This window comes from Rhipicephalus microplus, unplaced genomic scaffold (assembly GCF_043290135.1).
Source record: "Rhipicephalus microplus isolate Deutch F79 unplaced genomic scaffold, USDA_Rmic scaffold_20, whole genome shotgun sequence".
In the NCBI taxonomy this organism is placed as follows: Eukaryota; Metazoa; Arthropoda; class Arachnida; order Ixodida; family Ixodidae; genus Rhipicephalus; species Rhipicephalus microplus.
The window spans coordinates 9,870,218-9,889,759 of NW_027464593.1; the positions used below are offsets into that span (position 1 = coordinate 9,870,218).

Sequence of the window (19,542 nt, forward strand, 5' to 3'; positions counted from 1 at the left end):
GGGGTGCAGGTGCACTTGGTCACGATGACACTAAATTTGACAGTGTGGCCGGGGCATAAAGCGCGTTTTCGAAATGGGGGACGGTGCGCTTTAGCACTGGTTGTTAGACCACGGTGTGCATTGCATCGAGTGAACAGATTCTTGGCGAGGTTAGTAAAAAACGTCAAGACGGATGTCTTTGATCTTTTCGAAGAGTTCAGTTCACTCAGGAAAGTCATTCGCCTCGTTTGAGATTTTGAAGGCTGGGATGGTGTTTTGCTCGTGCCGTTCGCAGCCGTTTCCTATTGGTTTGGGTGTTAGTGTACTACGAGATTAAAAGTGTCACTGCAAAACATCATATAATTCAGTTAAACCATTTCAAAGCTAGCCCATATTGGGAACGAATGTTTCTTCCATGCGATCATGGCCTTCACGATCAAAAGAAAAGAAGAAAAATGTGCCAGAATCATCAACAACATTTTTGCTCAATTCGTAGAGCTTTTTTTTTGTGAAGAAAACGCTACCATTCTTTCAATTCAATGGCGTTTCTTTATTTCACTAATCATGCTCAAAAAGATTACTCAAAGGTGGTTTCACCACGTGGCAGTACAATGAAAAATGCTGCTAAAGTGAAAGCCAATGCACAAAATGTCCCAACATGGGCAAGTGTAGCCTTCTAGCGTTAAACACAAGTATGATAAGCATCTTCATTGCTTTCGTGCAGCACCAGTTCTGGGTCTTTTTTTTTCAGAAAAATCTCATGACTACTATACTCGCCGACGGTCGTGAAAGGGCTAAACGTGTCATCTAGAAATTTGATTTAGAGTTATCCTAAACACAGACTGAGGGATTGTTGAGGTTCCTCTTTATAAAAGACACTTTGAGAGTCATTACAGCTATGCCAGTTTCTGGTTTTAGGGTTTTGACTATGTGTAAACAGTTTTATGGTTAACCCTTTGCTTGCTGAATAATTTTTGAGGTAACATCTTTGAATTACTACTCTGCTTCCTGCTTCTCTAGGACCAGCTTGTCTAACAAGCACATCAGTGCATTCAGGACAATGTTACTTCTTGCAGAACACAGGAATAAGTTGGTAAAGTACAGGAGAATGTTGCATCCTCTCCATGGCTTTCGGAGGGTGAAAGTGAGTGTCTACGAAAATAGACATAGCCGTGAGAATGGCTAGAACACCACCTATAAATATGAATTCCGGCCTTCAGGCCTCTGAATACATTCGAAATAATTCCTAAAAACCAAGTGCATAACTTTTGTACCCACTACCTTGTATACAAAAAATAAATGTTATGTTCATAAGTTTATGCAGTTTAGCCTAAGGAGCTGCGTTCTGCACAAGCTGCTTGCCGATGTTTACTTTTTTTGTGGTGTTGTATCTCTTGCATCCTTGCTTGCTAGAGCTGAAAACGTAAGTTCCATTTTTCTACACGCCCCAAAAAGGGCCTATTAATTATTGGGTAGCGCACAAATGGAGAACACAAAAGAAGGAAACAGGACGAGCCCAGGAAGATTTGTGTGCTACCCAACAATGCATACGTTCCAACTCGCCCGTCTTTCAGTTCTACTACACAAAAATCCCAACATCTAATGCTGGCTTGTGGGGCTCACTCTTGGAGTATGGTTAAAGTACACATTGGGTAAGGATGTACGAGTTTCTAATTTCACTGAGGAGTTTGCTGTTTTGTGATTCGCTCAAGGAGTCATGTCCACAAAGGTGGACACAGGAGGTCTCCTTGATTTGGCTGCACTTGGTGCTTGTAGTTCACGAAAGTGTTGTGCAAGTGCCGCGTCAGTTCTTCTAGTGTTAGTGTAGCACGACACCAGTGGTTTCGATGCAGCGGTCAAATTAAGGGAAAAAATGCAGCCACATCATTCACCTAGCGCTACTTGCCTGAGACGACAACTTGCGTGAAGGCTAGTGCTGAAGTGCGATGAACTTGTGCCGCATGACGCCAAATTGAGTGCAGAAGTGCAAGTAGCACGATCTGTACTCGCCAAATCGAGGGCCAAAGTGCAGCACTCTTGAACTAGTGCAGAAAGTGCGGTCAAATCGAGGAGACCTAGGTAGTGAAAAGGTAAAAGCAGCACGAACCAGTCTCCCTTTCAGCTCTACACACAGAGCTTCTTTTTGCAGTATTACTGGGGGGTGTCGTGGCACTGTGGCACTATCTGCACTCGAAACAGAGAACTAGACGTATGGATTTACTAGGTCGTCTTCAGTGGCAAGAGAAACTAACATGTTGCTATGAACGACTTCAGCCGGTTTATTTTAGTGGGCACGCAAGATGTGTGGACGCATTGTAGCTCTTTGCGATCTATTGCCAGGCCACCCCTGACAATGCAAAACAGCCACAGTGGTTCACTGTTGGGCATCACATGCTGCCGGAGTATTACTGAGAGACTGGGGCACAAAATGCACTGCAAGAATGAACATCGACTGAGTCTTTCTTGCACAGTTGTTGTTTTCATTCGTGGTACTCAAAACTGGCAAAATACGTGTATGCCAGAATGGCTATTAAGTGGGTGAAAGCTGCAGACCACAAAAGGTTCAAGGGACACTAAAGAAAAATAATGACTTGGTTCAGATGGACAAACTGCACTTTGAGAAATCTAATGCCATAAGTTTCACTATCATAAGTTCATTATTAGCGGAGAAATCATGGTCGAAGTTTCATTTTTAAATATCGTTCCAAAATCTCAGCGCATGACATAACCAATTGCAGAATGTATTTTTTGTATTTTCGTGACATTGGCTTGATAAAATTTTCCGAAACTTCATATGCTTGGCCTATGGCACCCACAGGTGACTATGTACATCATTTTTATGGAGTGGAAGCTATGCACCACTCAGTAGACACTCTTCAAATTTACTACGTCACACTGTTTGGAGTGGGAATCTCACAGTGGCGTCCCTACCTGCATTTTCATTTTGAGCATTTTCTTGCTTAATAATATACATAACAGCAGCATAATAGTTATTATTGATGCATCGCCGTCAACAGCTTGCCGCCTGAGACTGATTCTTGTGATCTGCATCTGTAACTTTTTAGCCTCAGGAGCGGCTTCACACCAAGCGGGCGGTGGAGTCGACCCTGGAACCTGCCATCCCGACCAAGAAGCGCGTCGCGCACAACCCGGACCTTGCTCGGGTGAGACCACTAATGAGTGAATTGCACAACCGTGTCCGCTGTATTTTCTCAAGTATAACTTGCTTTTGCATTATTGAAGGAAGGGGAATTTTTTCCAGAGGGTGCATTTCTTTGTTAGACGCAACCAAAGGAGTGCAATAGGCAGTTATGCATAGGGAACCATGAGCACCATTAATTGTTGCCTTGAAGTGTAGTGTAGTAACAGGGAAGTTGGCTGGTATAAATTAAAGTGGAAAACGGATCGCATTTACGTCGGTTGGATCTGCTCTGACAACCCTCGAATTGCACGTTGTACGCTGGAATTGTGCATCCCAGTCTGGGATTTCAACTCAAGACCTGAGCACTTAAGGTTTGGGTGCTCTATGATGAATTACAGTGAGTGCAGTTGAACCCTCTTTTAAAATGTTCAAGTGTGAAGACAACTCCGTGGTTATCACTGGTGATTGCTTTAAACTGATTGCATCAAAAGAAAAAGACAGGGACAGCAGGCAATTGTGAGAAAACTATAACATCGGATGGGAGATGTCAGCAGGCGTTAGTGACAAGGATGGAGCTACTGATTTTTTTAAGATGCTTGAAAATTTTGACGCTTTCATGGAACTGCCACAATCTCCATAGAGTCACTGTACGACATTGTCTAGTTTCAATGGCTGAAACGCTTTGATGTCACAACATTTATTCAAATTTCATTACCTAAAGTGCATCAACAGAAGCTACTGCCACTCCTGTGCTTTTCGGACTTCAAAAATCAGCTTTGCCTAAATGCCATAGTGCTATGCAGTCACACATACCGTGTCCGAAAGTCTCTTGTACGCTGGTTCCTTATATAGAGCATAGAGTGTAATTGAGGCGTAGAAATTTCAAAGGGTATAATACAAAACAAGTAGCTAACTGAACAGTAAAGGTTGCTGAGCTCATAAGTCAGTGCATGCATGTTCAATTATTTCAGCCTTTTGAGAGAGATCTTGTGGCTCTCTTATATTGATCGATATTGTATACACCTTATACTTCAAGCTTCTCATGAGATTTACTCATTTGCGCAGCGCCCATTAGCCCCGCAAGGCCTATTGGCGCACGTGTCGGCTGCGCAAGCCATGCACAATCGTTTTGCCCAGCTGCACCAGCGTTTCCAGGCAGCAGGACAGGTGAGTGACTCCTTGGGCATGATAGGCATTGGTGACTCAGGGACGTTGCGCGACACGTTTGTTGTAAATGATTGCTCGAGTCGTATTAGTTGGGCTCATAATCAAAACAATAATTGTCATGTGTCTCACAGGTTTTTCTTGCATTATCGCTGTGCACACTGTTTCTCATGGTTGTGAAAGGCATAGGGGCCATGTGTGTAACTTAGCTTTCTTGATTAAAAGTACTGAGGGCACAATATTTGGGAAAGGAATTACTGGCAAGCCCAGTGATTTTTACTCTACTGCGAGAAGCTGCCCTAAGTGTGCCCTTTTTTCTCAGAGTTTACTCTAGCAAGATATGCGTAAGTTCTTAAGTTTGATTGCGGATTTATGCACATGTGTTTAACAATGTGTACATGACACTGCTTTAAAAATGTTTATGCATTTGCTCATGATGCTCTGTCCTCGCATGCACAAGTTCGCACTTAGTCCGAGATAAAGGTTCAGAAAAGCAGCCTTTAATGTGCCGCATCTTTACCCTTTCATTTCTAATGTTACCAAAGAATTTTATCCTGTCTGCCTAAAGTGGTTCATCTTTTCTCGAAAACCAGGATGCCAGGGACAAAGATGGCAATAACAATGCTTGTAGCTACACAGCAACACAGCCAGTTTACAATTTGGAGCAATTTTCGGAGCGAAAAAAAGTCTGTTTCGGAGAGTGTCAAGAACACCCATTTACATCACAAAAGCATTTCTAGTATGCACACTAATGTGAATATTCACCGGCATTTTAAACATGTGTTGCTCCATATGATTCTAAATTTTGTTTCGTCTGCTTCAAACTTGCTCCAAAACACAGTTTCTCTTGCTCCAAACCTGCTCCGAAACACACTTTTCTCGCTCCGAAAATTGCTCCAAATTGTAAACTCGCGGGACCACTACTCACTGCCTTCACACGTGTCATTTGTATCTATTTCATCTTGTTCTTGACACGCCACCGCGTGTGCGCATGAGTAGTTCCTAGAAGGTTTTTGCTTATATGTTGTTTCTTCAATGAAATTTCAGCTGATAATCAGTGTTCACCTTTTCCCCCTCCTTTTGTATTCGTTTTACATATGCAGTGTTCGTGCACAAGATGTAGGCACTTACGTTGCACGTGCACATGGGCATACTTTATTTCTTCATTCATGTTCCCTAGGGGCATCATGTTAGGGCACATAATGTAGGAGAATTTACACAACCACTGCAGGCAGTTTAAACGAAACTTTGGTACCACAAATTGTGAGATAATAGAAAGAATGTAAATTTTTAAACAAAAGGGCACGATGAGGAAAGCGAGAACAATGTTGACTTTTGTATATCTTTATACTATGTATGCCCTTCCTGCAAAAATTCCCATTGGGACTGGCGGCATGTCTGAAATAAAGGAACAAATAAAACAGGTGATGCAATTAAGTTCTCTGGTAGAGAAACTTTTGTTACTGAGGGTGGCAGGATTCAAGATAAGCTAGCAATGCTGGTCGTAATAAGCTAGTCGGTGTCACCGCAACGATTTGGGTGGGTAGCTTGTTCTATTCCTTTATTGATAAGGATCAAAGATGAATTTAGTACTTTTTCACCCGGGTTTGCTCCGTAGCATGATGTGATGCTTGAGGTGGTGTTGAAATAATTCATAGGGCATGCAGGTTGAACCTGTAAGGACAGATCAATTGTTTAACAGTAAAAGCTCGTTAATTTAAACTTCCAGTTAATTCAAACTTCCACCGTGGTCATGGGGCAGCCCTGTGTATTTCCATGGGGGAATACTTTGGATAGTTGAAATGAGTCAGTATCCGATGCGGATAATTCATACAGAGAGTCCCTCGTTTTTATTGCTCTTTGCAGAAGTCGACCCAGAGGGATAACAATGTGTCGCAAAACCAAACCAAACCAAATTTGCTATACGAACAAAACAGTAAAACAAGGAACTCACTCGCTTGATTTCGTGTCGACCAGTTGTACCCCCACGATCTCCAACGACAGCGCAGCTCTGGCCGACTGGCTCGCCCTACGCCATCTCCTGCTGCTGACAAGAGCTCTCGCTGAGTAGTGCCCCGTCCTTGGACACCTGCGACCGTGTCCATCTTTTCTACCTTCTCTTTGCTTTTCGGTGTCGCTGTCCCTGTGCCTCACTCTCTCCTTCTTCTCTCTATATATATCTCTTAATTCTATCCTTTGAATCCCTCCTTACCCTCATTCCTCGTGAGCTACTGTTGAGGTGTCGCACACTGATGCAGACAGTTACGGGGCTCACTTTTATCTTCTTTTCCATTTAAGAATCGCATAAGAAAAAAACAGCAGCATTTCTCAGCAGATAATAATTTGGATGCTGCACCGGAACCCTTGTACAAGCTGCAAACTATGCTAGTTGGAGTCACGAATGAAGAAATGCAAGCAAATGCAAATTAATGATTACTTTGATTTTGATTGCATTAACTCTGCCATGTAAATAACTGTTTTGTAAAACAATCAACATCATTTATTTCGCCACGAAGGCTCACTGCTTACATGAATGCTCGTAAGTGCTTGTGTTTGGGTTGTCACTGACTGATCAATTAATTCTGTTCGCTGTTAGAGCTCCATGAATTTAATTTAAGAAATCATCTGCTACAAATTTTTAAGTAGTGGTGTGTTTGTGATAATGAGCCCCGAGGTAGCTTCCTTGAATTTTGCCCGTGCAGTGTATCGAGGTGTCTGTTTATTCTGACAGCCGCTCAATTATTCTAACTCTACTTAAATTGAAGTTTTTAGCCCCTTTACAGGTCAATCAATGAGCTTTTACTGTGTTAGAGAAAGGAAAAACCGAAGGTCACTGATGGCACAGGGAGAGGAGGAGGGCATTAATCACACGCTTCAAGCCATTAGTAACCATAAAGTGCGCTAATGTGACAACTGCATGAGGGTGATTGAGTACATTCGTTCGTACCTCTTCCAAACAGGGATATTGGAAAACGGTGCTCCTTCAATGAGAAAATGTTGCACAGGGCAGTGTAAAACAAAAGGAGGTTGCTCCTCTTTAGGGAGCATTGGATTGTTTCATTTAAAGGGGGCGTTCTGCGTCTTAGGTGTTAGTTGTAATAATTCCAGCATTCAGTGATAAATGGCTGCTTGTTCAGTGGTGTGCTCTGTCAGTATGTTCTGTATAATCAGTGCCTGTGTTTCAGGGCCGAGTGGCACCGGTGGCGAATGCGCCGCTGCTGGCGGCGGCGCGCCGCTCTGCTTTAGCCCAGCTGCCTCAGGGGACGCGCACTGCAGCTCACGTGGTGGCCTCCCAGCCCAAGGGACAGCCCAGGGTGGCCCACGTCCCAGCCCTGGTGAGTGCGTCTTTTCTCGGTTCCACACTCGTACTCGCCCTTCGAGGGCACTTGCGCTACTGCCCAAAAGAGAAAAAGCCCAGCACCACATTTTAAGTTTACTTGTATCTAAAGTAGTTCTGATGCATCTACTGCTCTGTCTTTGCTCAGAAAAGGGATGTCCCTTTTTATTTTTCTCTTACTGTGCAACATTGATCCTCCGTTTGCCATGCCAACCTTTCCTTCTCCTAAGCTCCTTCTTTCTTTTCTTCTCCAACTTTTCATGCAACTTAGACACTTGTTCGCTACTTATGCAGCAGTGTGGAAGCTCTCATTAACGTGCTGCAAGAATTATGTGGGTCAAAATAGACAGTGCATTTAGGGTGTCATGAGCAAAAGGTCATGTCATGAGTCACGTGCAGGGCGCTGGAATGCGGCGTCAGTGCGCGAGACCCGCGATGGTGCACATACATGCCACATTCATGTATGAGAAGGCTCGTGGCACGTGACCTGAGTCGTAATGAAAATTCACGAAAAACATGCTGGCACTGTGCATTGGGGCTTTGAACTGGAAAGATCAGGAAGGTCAGCGTCGCTACAGCGAGGGAAGCAGTAGTGCCGCCTGGTTCTGAAGCCTGTCGGCGAAGAGACCCAGGAAGTGGCTGTCGATCTCGTAAGACTCAAGTGAGGCTGCCCTGACTTGCCGCAACCTTTGACCACAGTTCCTGGTGGGCATACAACTCTTCCACTTCGAACCAGAGCAGATGCGGCTCACACCACAGTCGCAACGCCATTGATGAGTTAGGCATAGTCTAACTGAGCCGGAGAAGATGTCAAAGACCGGAACCAACCGGCAATTAGATCAAGCGGCTTGTTCGGCAGAAAAGGACCACGACTGTATAAACTCACGGAGAGCGGCGGCGGCGAACTCGACTAAGTGTCGATGCAGCAAAGGGCACGGAGTCGATGTGGCAACACGACGAATTGCAAGCACGTTCGAGGGTTGAGACGCCATATTGGCTTAGTACTAGCGGCTAGGGCTAGAGACGATTTAGACTTGGCTACAGCCAGTTTAGTTTGACTATGCACAAGCTGTTATTGAATTAATTTTGTGTGTTTGGAAGTGTTTGTTTACGCTTTCGATTTTTTTACTTCGTTCTCATTTTTTTTTGGTGTGATAAAGGGTGTTTGTTTGCCACACCCATCTCCAGTTCCTCTGAACCCAGTCCATTGCAAGCGCTCCCGAAATAATTGTGACAAAAGGGAGACACTGCTCTTAAAAGTATTTATTTATTTCTTGTTCGATTTTGACGATACTTTGTGACTTCATGTATATTTGTGTGTGGATTTCAAGTGGGCAATTATTTTTGTAGTACTGCATAGTTTGCTTCTTATGCAAGTCACCGGAGTGGTGAATATCTGCACCAGTAGGGGGGCCACACTATAACCAAACATCTTCGAAAGGCTGCGTGTGCGCAAAACATGCAAGAGACAGCTGTGCGGTTCTGACTGTTAGGGCATGCGACTGGAGTGTACGTTTGTATCCACTTAAATTCAAAAATGTTGAACAGTTAGCGTTCGCAGACCTGCATTGTCCACAGAAGGGACGCGGGGAAAAAATAAATAAAATAAAAATAAAAAGTGTGCTGTAATGGAAAGATGTTTAATGACTTTTCAGACCTTCTCGTTTATGTCAAATGGCAAGTGATATTTTGCGGGTGTATGGGCGATGTCCAAAACATTATTGACCGTGAACTGCCACAAGAGTGTTAGACACCGGCCCTCATTTTTGTCAAAGGTGTAAGCCACTTGTTCTAAATGTAACAAGTGCAAAATGTGTGGACTCGGCATCAGACCGCACCTTTGGTATTTGGCGGCCACTACTGACAAGGCAGCTAGCATTTGTTAGGCCTAGGTTTGAGTTGCTGTGTCGTAAGCAAGCTGTTATGAGACACTTGCTAAAGAAACACGGAGATCGGACGTAGAAGAGATCGCACTCACAAGCTAAACCGAGGCCAGCACGCGGGAAACGAAGTTTTGTTTGCAGTCGGGAGAACAGCCGCTGCAACTGTTCTGAAAAAGGTCTTCCTAGTTTGTCAGCCCGACTGTTGGTGGTCAAAGGCCAACGCTCGATCACGTTTCAAAGCATTGTCATGAGTGCGGGAATCGAACTGGCATGCACGAAATCTGCACTCTACGATGATGCAGCTATTTTCCCGACTGTTAATCGAACAGAAAAATAGCAATGGATACGGACGCTCGCTTATGGCTAGGCGTGCATGAAAAGTGGCCAAAGCAAGAGCGACGAAGGAGGCAAAGGCTTCCCTGTCACCTATGCAACTACTCCCCCTCTTTGCCCCCCGCACCTGTGTAGAACTGCTGCACCCCCACCCCCATCATCACCCCCTCTTCTTTCTTCTCTGCCCCCTCGCATCTCGTTCTACATCCCCTCCCTCGTAATGCTGTTGTTGCTTCCTGCTCAGCTGGCACACGTGCGATGAGAAGAACGCTCGCTTCTTTGAGGATGTTCTGGCAGCCACATAATAACCGGTCTTTTATCTTGGGGGACTGCACAGTAAGCGGTATGCGTACACTCTCAAACCTCATTAAACAAAGTTGCGTCTTACAAGAAAATTAATTTAATTAAATCTGAAAATTTGTTATAAAGATTATTTATTAGAATCTATCTGTTGCAAGACTTTTTCTTATTTACTTTGTTATGCCTGATATTTTGTTATATCCACATTTGTTATATTCAGGTATGAGTGTACATGGAGGCCTGTGGGAGGGTAGATGGGGGTAAGAAAAAACTGCATTATAGCAGGTCCTACACTGTAATCAGTTATGGTTTAAATGGTCTACACTGTATAATGCATGGTTTTTTAAATGAGAAATATCTAATGTGCCTTATGGGGAGCAAGACTCTCATCAAAACTGAGTGCATTACAAAGCAAATCAGCATATCAAAATTTATTATCTGCTATCAGGACTGTGTACTGTGTAATATTTTCTATTTTAACAGATACACCTTATACTACAAAAATGTCTGCATATTTAAGATTGCCGTACTAATATACATAGACTCAAGACGTTTCATGAAAATAGATCAAGAAATTAAACAAGTTTTTCAAGAGCAAATCCGTGTCACAAGACAACTTTGTGGAAACACTTGTAGCAAATGATATGGGGTACTGTGGCTCCTGTCACTATATTTTCTAGTACTTGAAGTGTTTGGACTAATCGTTCAACAGTAAGGGTTACACAGATGAAATGTCACTTTGACGTTAAGATAACAGTCTACGTGGATTGCGCAGGTCCTGTCCAAGCGCCCCACAATCCCGGCCGAGTATGGCAGCCGAGTTCCGACGGCTGTGCGCCAGCGCTACCTCAACCTTTTCCTGGACGAGTGTGCCAAGTGCTGCAGCACCGAAGACGAAGCCATCCAAAAAGTTTGCCATCTCCTGTGCCATTTTCACAGATGCTTTTTCATTGTGCATTGCAATTTAGTAGCCATCGAACTCTGTCTATAGCCACATTGCATCACGTTTTATTCACTGTAAAGGAAGGCGCGAATACTGTTCAATAAAACGTGAGCCATCTGTGTGCATTACTGTGAAGCACTGTCGTTAAGCCACATCCTCACTGAAATCCACATGAAACCTGCACCCTGACCTTAGCTTCAAGTTTTCCGTATTCTTTCAGTTGGCAGTGCATGAGAAAATATGGTAGTTTGCTTTTCTGTACTTTTCTTTCTCTGCCATAAATGTGGGGCAAAGAAGAGTGGGCCACTCGTGGGACATACAGATACACTACACATCATCGGGTAATGAAGACATACATTTATTAGTTCCTTTTACGCACTGGTGCGCCCATTGGCCGAGTCCTACAAATCAAATAACTACAGTAACATGACAAATAATGTCCTTGTATGCAGATATAACACTCACAACAACATAACTCACCCAATGTACCACAAATGCAGCATTGCCGGCATTCGACTCACTGCAGGGGTGTGTGGGACCGAGCCATGGAATCGTTAGATGGAACTTCTGCTAGTTGTCAGCTAGCTCGCGAAGACCCCAATGAGGATGAGCTGCATTCATCATAACCCTGTGTAACCTCTCTCCCACTGCAGCACCACTGGTGCCATCGCACAAGCGTAGTTTCATTTCTTGCATGATGGCAACTGGGCTAGCTGTTCCACCTATGCTATTGCGCACATGGGCGCCATGAGGGGAAAACAACCCCCTAGACCATGTGCACTGAAAGTGCTCTCGCCAAAAGTAGTTGAGCCCGTTGACCTAGCTGCATTTTCCACCATCATTGGAACTTAGCTGCTGACCTGAAAGTTACTGGTTCAGTGCCAAGTGTGGTGGTTGCATTTCAATGGAGGTGAAATGCAAAAGGCCTGTATTCCAGGACGTCGGTGCACGCTAAGGGACATTAGAACGACGAGATTTCTGGAGCCCTCTTCTACGATGTCCCTCATAATCGTGTTGTGGGACGTGAAGCCCCAGATATTATTATTTCTGTGATACCGTGCTGCACGTACATGTAACGCGTGGTTCCTATTGCAGGCGTTGTCCGAGGAGAAGCAGACCTACGAGCGGAGCTCAGGCAAGACCGTCTACCTGAATGTGGCCGTGAACACGCTCAAGCGACTGCGCCGAGAGTCGGCCCAAGACGGGGGCGCGTCCTCTGCTGGCTCTAGCTCCTCTGGTGCTGGCACCTCTGCTCCCGCGGCAGCGCCCGTCCAGCCCACTAACCGGGTGGTCTCGCACGAGATGGTGCTGCAGGGTGCCCGCGCGGCACGCACAAGCTTCAGCATCGAGAAGAACCGCTATCGCAAGCCACCTCCGGAACTGACGGGTGAGCAGGCCACTTCGCATAGCCTCCCCTATGAAGTCGTCTTTTGGAGTAATAGTGTACCCAGTGGCTTCTAACATGTTGCAGCTGACTCCCAGTAAAGGGAAATTTTCAAGTGGGACTGCTGCCTAAATGGAGCAACTGCCTCTGATATGACTGGTTTCGTACATGTGCCACCCCCCCACCTTCCTCATTGAAAAAAAAAATTAAAAAAAAAGTATTTTTTAAATGTATCTGTTCATTTTATTTCGGTGTGACAACCAGTGCTGTTGATGATCGAAACAACAATAAATCAAGCCATTATATCACAAAATAATGATGCACTAAAAGTCAAAGCATAGTTTTGCAACCATGCTAAATGCTTGTGAGCATCGTGAATGCGAACTACATCAATCAAAGTTTAAAAGTCGCGTCTTTCGCGGCAAAGTGCCATCTGTCGAATGCAGGAGAAATCTTACAGTGCCAATCAAGCACAGCGGCCTGAGAACAGTGCAACAAAACAAATGCATGGCCTCGGAGATGACGGGCACGCAACGTAAAAGCTCGCCACGTGCCCGTCAACTCCGGAGGCCATGCAAAGTGCTCATCGCCCCGACAGCACGTAGCCTGCGACGTTTGTGCACCAGCATCTGGCACTGCATTTTTGTTGTCGGGTTTGTCGTAGTGAGCTTAGTTGAGGACACCTGCTGCGCATGGCCCGTATGGCCGGTATGCTAGCTACACAGCTGGTTTTAAACTTACCGGTCACTTCGTCATTTTTTTTAAAAGCCGGCACGCTGTGTAACCCGTAGAGTCATGCTATAATATATCCCATCTCGAACAGACAAAACGCGTGGTCAGCTTTCATGGAAGTTGGTCGAACATGCACCGGAGCATGGGAACTGAGCAGCTGGACGACACTTTGGCATCGATCCGTGCACGTTCTTTATGAAAGAAAGCGAGAGCTTCGGGCTACAAAAAGATTCGTCACGCATTTTGCAGCCCAAGACGAGCAAAGTAGTCATGCAAAATTTTCGCTGTTATTATAACTCCTGTGACTTTTTTCTACCGCATGATGAACCATACCCCCAAATTGGCGACAACACTTCTGAAAAAAATAAATAAAAGTGGGTTCGTTACGCAAGTAAATATGGTACTTTGGACCCTTCGTCTCTCAAAAAATGCAACTTTTTAATAAATGGAACATATTTTTTTGTCCCTTCAAGTTTCACTTAATGAGAGTCTACTGTGATTTGAACATTCCTAATATTTGGGCCTGTTTATGATTATTATGCTGAAGCTAAAATTTTCTGACATTTTAAGTTTTTTTTTTACTAAATAGCAGCATAAAACTGATTCCAAAAGGTGACAAGTTGTTTTTCAACTGGCTTTCTTGAGCCGGTTTTTATGGAACAGCCTAATATTTCGGTCATGCACCTCCTCCAGTCTCTGCAGTAGAGAAACAACACCATGCAATCGTTACACCTGATAGGTGGAGTACTGTTAATTAAATGCTTCATCAACAAAGACTGGTAGTTCCCTCCGCCTGTGCTGAGGGTAACCGAAGCGTCAGATGCAGCTTACCATTCCTTTTTGTGCATCATCTCCTTGCATAAGTCCGAAATTTCAGTGTGTTGTGTTTTGGAGCAATTGCTGTTTCTTGCCATTTTTTTTCGTATTTTTTATTTCTATAGCATTTTTAGGTTGGCAACTCTGCGTAAAGTTGACTAATGGACGCTTTGCAACCAAAGTGACTTTTCGGTGATGCTACTAACAGGCACTTCAGTGGATACTTCGCTGACACTAATAAAGGCACTTTGGCAATGTACTAAGTTTAACGTCGGCAAAGCTACTAAGGGCACTTAAGGGATGCTACAAAATGGAATTTCGCTGACACCTCTTAATGGCACTTAGTTGATGATGTCAAAGGACATTTCGGTGATGATACTGAAGAGCTTTTTGGTAAAGTTACCAGAGGGTACTTTGGCGATGCTATTCAAGGAATTTCTGTGTAGCTGCTAAAGAGCTTTTTGGTTAGGCCACTCGAGCACTTTGGGGACAGTATTTCAAGGCACTTTCGCGATGCTAGTGAGGGCACTACGGTGATGTAGCTACAGATGGCTACATGCACTCGGGGGTTGAATGCAGAGAAACGTTTCTACGAGCTGTTGGAGGTGTACCGGATGACCCCAGAGCAGCTTGCGGAGTACAACTACCCGCGACCGCATCCAGCGGAGCCAGGGCGTGCAGTGTTCGCCGGAACTGATGGCCGTCAGTATTCAAAATCAAATGGTGAGTTGGCAACTGTGGCTGCATGCATCCTTCTCTCTTTGCTCATGCTGTTCAGAGTGATTTTCAGCTACGTATCGTTCATTATCGTTCCGAGAAGTTCAGTATGATAATAAATGTTGCTCTATGGCAGAGCAAGCCCTGTGTTTGGTTGCACATACTAGGTGAGCGCTGATTATAGGCCATTGATCTATACCGTATTTACTCGATTCTACCGCGCCCTCGATTGTAACGCGCACCCGATTTCCACCGCGAAAAAAAAAAAAAAAAAAACGTAAGACATCGATTGCAACGCGCACCCATTTTTCTCGCTAGCCCGCACGATCACACCACTCGAAAAAATGACTCCTTTCGGGAGCGTCTTCCATTTAAATATGAGGTACGGGCGAAGCTTGTGCCCATCTGACGTGTAACAGAGCATTGCCGTCACTGTAGTTTTACCGTGGACCGATGTCAGCACGCGAACTTGCTTCGCCCTGTTCTTCTCGACGGTTGTGGTGCCAGGCATGTCGAAGTAAAGAGGCGTCTGACCAGCATTCCTGATTTGCCCAAGCAGGTAGCCGTTGTTGCGCCGCAAGTTTAGGACGAACCTCTGAAAACTGTGAAGCTTTTCATCGTACTTCACTGCAAAACTTTTCGGATATGCATGTTCCCCTTCGGAGGGAAAAGCCTTACCTCTTCATAAAGTTAGTTAGCCAGCACCTGCTCGCTTTAAACTGGCTCTGCATTAGACCTTTTTCTAAGACTAATTGCATAGCCCGCACATGGAGCAGTTCTGTCGTCACGGGCCGCTGTGCCGCTCGCTGCTCAAGCACATACTCGCCGAGCAGCTCTTTAATTTGCGGAAACCGACCTTGCTGTGGTCCACTGAAGCCTTTACGTGAAGCTTTGCTGTCGACAATCTTCTGCTTTTGTTTCCGCCGGTCCCGCACGTACGTTTCGGGAACTCCGAATGACCGCGATGCGGCCCGATTTCCGTCCGTTTCTGCACACGCGATGACTTTTCTTTTAAAAGCGGCATCGTGGTGCACTCGAGTTTTTGGAGTCGGCCCTTCCACGTCGTCGATGTTAATGCACTACTAGATGACGAACTCCTCAGCACACGTACGAAGTGCCGCACATGGGAAGCACATAGGCAGAAATGGCCGACGCGCCATGCCGACGCACGTAGGGGGCGGCCATTCTGGATTTGCCGATGGCAATAGATTGACCGCAATTTTTTCGTTCGTACTCGATTCTAACGCGCATGCGACTTATGAACTGGCTTAACCGGGAAAAAGGTGCGCGTTAGATTCGAGTAATTACGGTATTTTAGCATGTAAATGTTACTGAGTCAAATGGGTTCAGCTATGTTCAGCTGAAAAAAAAAAGAAAAGCGAATTGTTATCATTACAGTTAAACCTGCTTATAACGAACCTCCATATAACGAACTCCTCGATATAACTAAGTTTTTCAATTCCCTGCTGTCGCTTCATGGAAGCACATGTATTTGCGTCCTCTTTGTAACAAAATATTAGTGGGAGACAACTTAGATATAACGAATTTTCTCCACGGTCAATCGAGGAATTTCGCTCCGCATTTTGGCACTTTGGTACGAGCATGCACTTTCCGTGACTGCCCTGCTACCAACAAAACGCGAAGTGGCAGCGGCGGGCACCCGGGCTGCGTCCGGCAGGCAGACTGGCCTGCGCCCCACGAGCTAGCTTTGTCGCTGTTTTTGCCGCCACGCTCTCATGCGCGGGTGTGCCCCCCCTCCCCCACTTCTAACCAACACAAAAAAAAAAAAACTACTTTTGCTCGTTGGCAGTGCCACGCCTTTAGTTCGTCACATACATGGGGCCACACTGCATATGGAGGGCACTTTACCGGTTAGTTTTCCACGGTATCCTTGTCTGTGTCCGTGTCGTTCGCTCTTCGTTTTCGACGCCGTGCGCGCATATAGCTTCACTGCGTGGGCATGGTGTGTCTCCCGACAAGGTTCAGCTTTGCTTTTTTTTGTTGCCATAGCAATTATGTATATGGACAGTCTCCGCTGGTAATTTGCCTCCACCGCCGTCATTCACGTATCTATAGTTATGAAAACTCAAGAAAGAGAAAAAAAAAGAAAAAAAAAGCCACCCGAGCTTGGCGCCCAGATTGTCACAATTCGCCAACGTGTGCTTATCTCTCACGTGTACTTTCCCTGCGAATAGGGGGCGGTTAGATGCTTGTGCGTGCGCACTTATCCTTTGGTGGGGAAAATCACATGCCTTCGACTTTGACCGGGGAACGATTGAGTTTAGTTGCCGGGCGCACCAGGATCACTTCGCTCGCTGGACAGGCGCCGTTTGCGAAAAGAGTCCGCTTTTTAAACTCACCGAAGTAACAACTGGTTCACTTGTTAGTTCGCACTCATATCTGTACCTGTGATTTTGTTTCGTGCCTCGTTTTTGTTTAAACAGCATGTTAAGCGTCGAGCACTAAATGTTGTTAGTTTCATCTCGTCCTGTGTATGTTCTTTTCTTGCGTCATTTGTGCGTGAGCAGCGCGCTGTCCGTTTCGATCTGCTTGCTGTTCCAAGAATTGTTGCTATCGCATTCATTGCTTCGCCCATGCGGTGAAACTCTGACACTTCTTTAAAATTTTCGACAATTGTGTCTTCACCATCTAGGGGACGTCAGATTAGGCGCTGATGGAAACTCTCCGAGACCAGGGTGATGACGGATCTTCAGAGGCAGACTCGTAACAGCCGGCGAACTCGCGCCGCACCGCGAGTTCGCCGGCTGGTAGCTTTCACGATTAGTCGATTAGTTCTGACAACATGACGGTGCGTTGAACGCAATGCAGTGAATGCGATAGTGAAAAATTGTAATGTTATAAGAAGTAAGGCTTGCAGCCAACTTAACTCTTTTGGATCCGATATCGCGGAACTCCTACGAAATGCTAGTGTGAGCAAATACGGCCGCTCCTAGGAGAAGTGCTCTTTTCACAGACCCTTCGCGTTGAAACAGCACTGATACTCGCCGAGATAGCAAGCGCTCTAGCGATCAAGAATGCCCTTGAACGCATTCATTATTGCTGCTCGAGCGATTCCTCTTTTCCCCCTCCCCAGGTTGTTTCATGCTCGTTCAAGAAGGGTGGTTTACTTTCTGTATGAATATTCAACTGCAGTTATAACACGCGGGAGATGTTATGCTCTTTCCAGGTGATAGGGATGGGCCGACTCAGTTTATCTCTGCTTCAGCAGCGCTCTCGCGCTTTTACCCGCTCGTGAAAGTTAAGATGCGCGGGGCATGTTATCAATTTGCACTTGTTACGGAACATGGCAGCAATGGCAAAAACCCGCCGATAGTGTCCATATAATGGCTATCACGATAATAATGAAGTTTCTTACTGTAAAATAAGTGTTTTGGGTTAGCTCTGCCTTCAGCCCCCCTTTTGTTTAATTTGCGCTTTTATTTTCTCAATTTTCGTACCGAACCTGCATATAATGAAATCCTATTTATAACGAATTTTTCTGGGAATTTATCAATTTATTTATACCCAGTGTACAGTTTACTGTACATGCCGAATACTATTCTGAAGATGGCCAACCAAATATTCCCTTGAAGCTCCATTCTTATCCTTAAAAATGCCCACTTTTCGTATCAGGAATCGTACTTGCATAATCCTTTTAGGTTGTATCTGCTCTCATTTAGAATGTAAAGTCTTACAGGGGGGCTCACTCTATTGGCAGTATATGAAATTAGGCTCTGGAATGATGTTTTACGACAGTGTGATCATTTGCTATGGGTGTGAACTTTGGAGGGGCCAAGGGACCCTCTCATAATTTGAGGGGCAAGGGAGCTAATATTTGACATTAATTTTATTTAGGCGGAAGCCATGTCCTGTCTTTTTTGTTCTTTATTTCGTGTTTGTTAACTCAGTTAAAGAGCCTTCATGGTAAGGCCTTACATGCCTCATCAAGTGCCGAGTAAGTGTGGAAAACGGAGAGAAGACCTGGACCTGCACGTCTGGCTACGTCGAAGGTAGCAGAACAACTGAGCGAGCCAGTACTCTTTCTTGCTTCTTTATTTCAAACACGTGAAACAAAAACTTTTAGGGTGACACTACACGATTGGTATTACGCTGATATCATTACGATGTCACGGCTCAGAAAAATTCTACAGCCTGATGTCACTGACTGCACGACAACGTCTCTCTGAGTCAAAGGGGCAGTCGACAGAGGAGGAAGAGAATAACGTTTACGCTAGGTGTGTAAATCTTAAGAAACAGCATAGCTTGCTGATCTGAGGGGACGCTGAAGTGAAAGAATGTATTGGTTTAGATCAATAAAGTATAAGCTGAGAACTTTAATGTTGTTAGTAATACCATCATAACTTAATTATTAGAGAAGAAAATCAAGGCAAAAGTACCATTTTAAAATTTCGTGCTTAGATCCATGCAGTGACATCACAAATTGTGAAGTGTATTTGTCGTATTTCGCTGATATGAAATTTTGCTGAAACTTGGTACGTTATGTCTGTGGCCCCATTAGCACACATTGTGCTCCATTTTTACCTATAGGAGCAACCTATAGGCCTTAGTGAACACCGTCAAAATTTATGATGTCGCAGTGTTCAAGTTGTCACCGCCGATATTTTTTTTTGAGCATCTTCTAGCCTACCAGGCGCCTTCTCGCTGCGAGCGCAGTGATTTTGGAACTGCAAAAGGGCAATTCAACGAATAACAGAAAAACCGTTTTCCTTCTTAGTGGCTGTTTCTTTCACGTGGCCTTTGCACAGACAGAATACTTGAACCACTGCCTGTCACAGACCTTGCCAGAGTGTC

At 44.9% G+C, this 19,542-nt stretch overlaps 1 protein-coding gene across 1 annotated transcript in view; it reads left to right on the forward strand.

Annotated features, from left to right (window-relative positions):
- LOC119186219 (uncharacterized) overlaps positions 1-19,542 on the forward strand; it is a 54,208-nt gene that overhangs the window by 15,870 nt on the left and 18,796 nt on the right. Inside the window, exons 5-10 of the mRNA XM_075883738.1 lie at positions 3,045-3,143; positions 4,187-4,288; positions 7,471-7,620; positions 10,914-11,048; positions 12,177-12,468; positions 14,593-14,736. Of these exons, the coding sequence (XP_075739853.1) occupies positions 3,045-3,143; positions 4,187-4,288; positions 7,471-7,620; positions 10,914-11,048; positions 12,177-12,468; positions 14,593-14,736 (922 nt within the window). The remainder of the gene's footprint in view (positions 1-3,044; positions 3,144-4,186; positions 4,289-7,470; positions 7,621-10,913; positions 11,049-12,176; positions 12,469-14,592; positions 14,737-19,542) is intronic.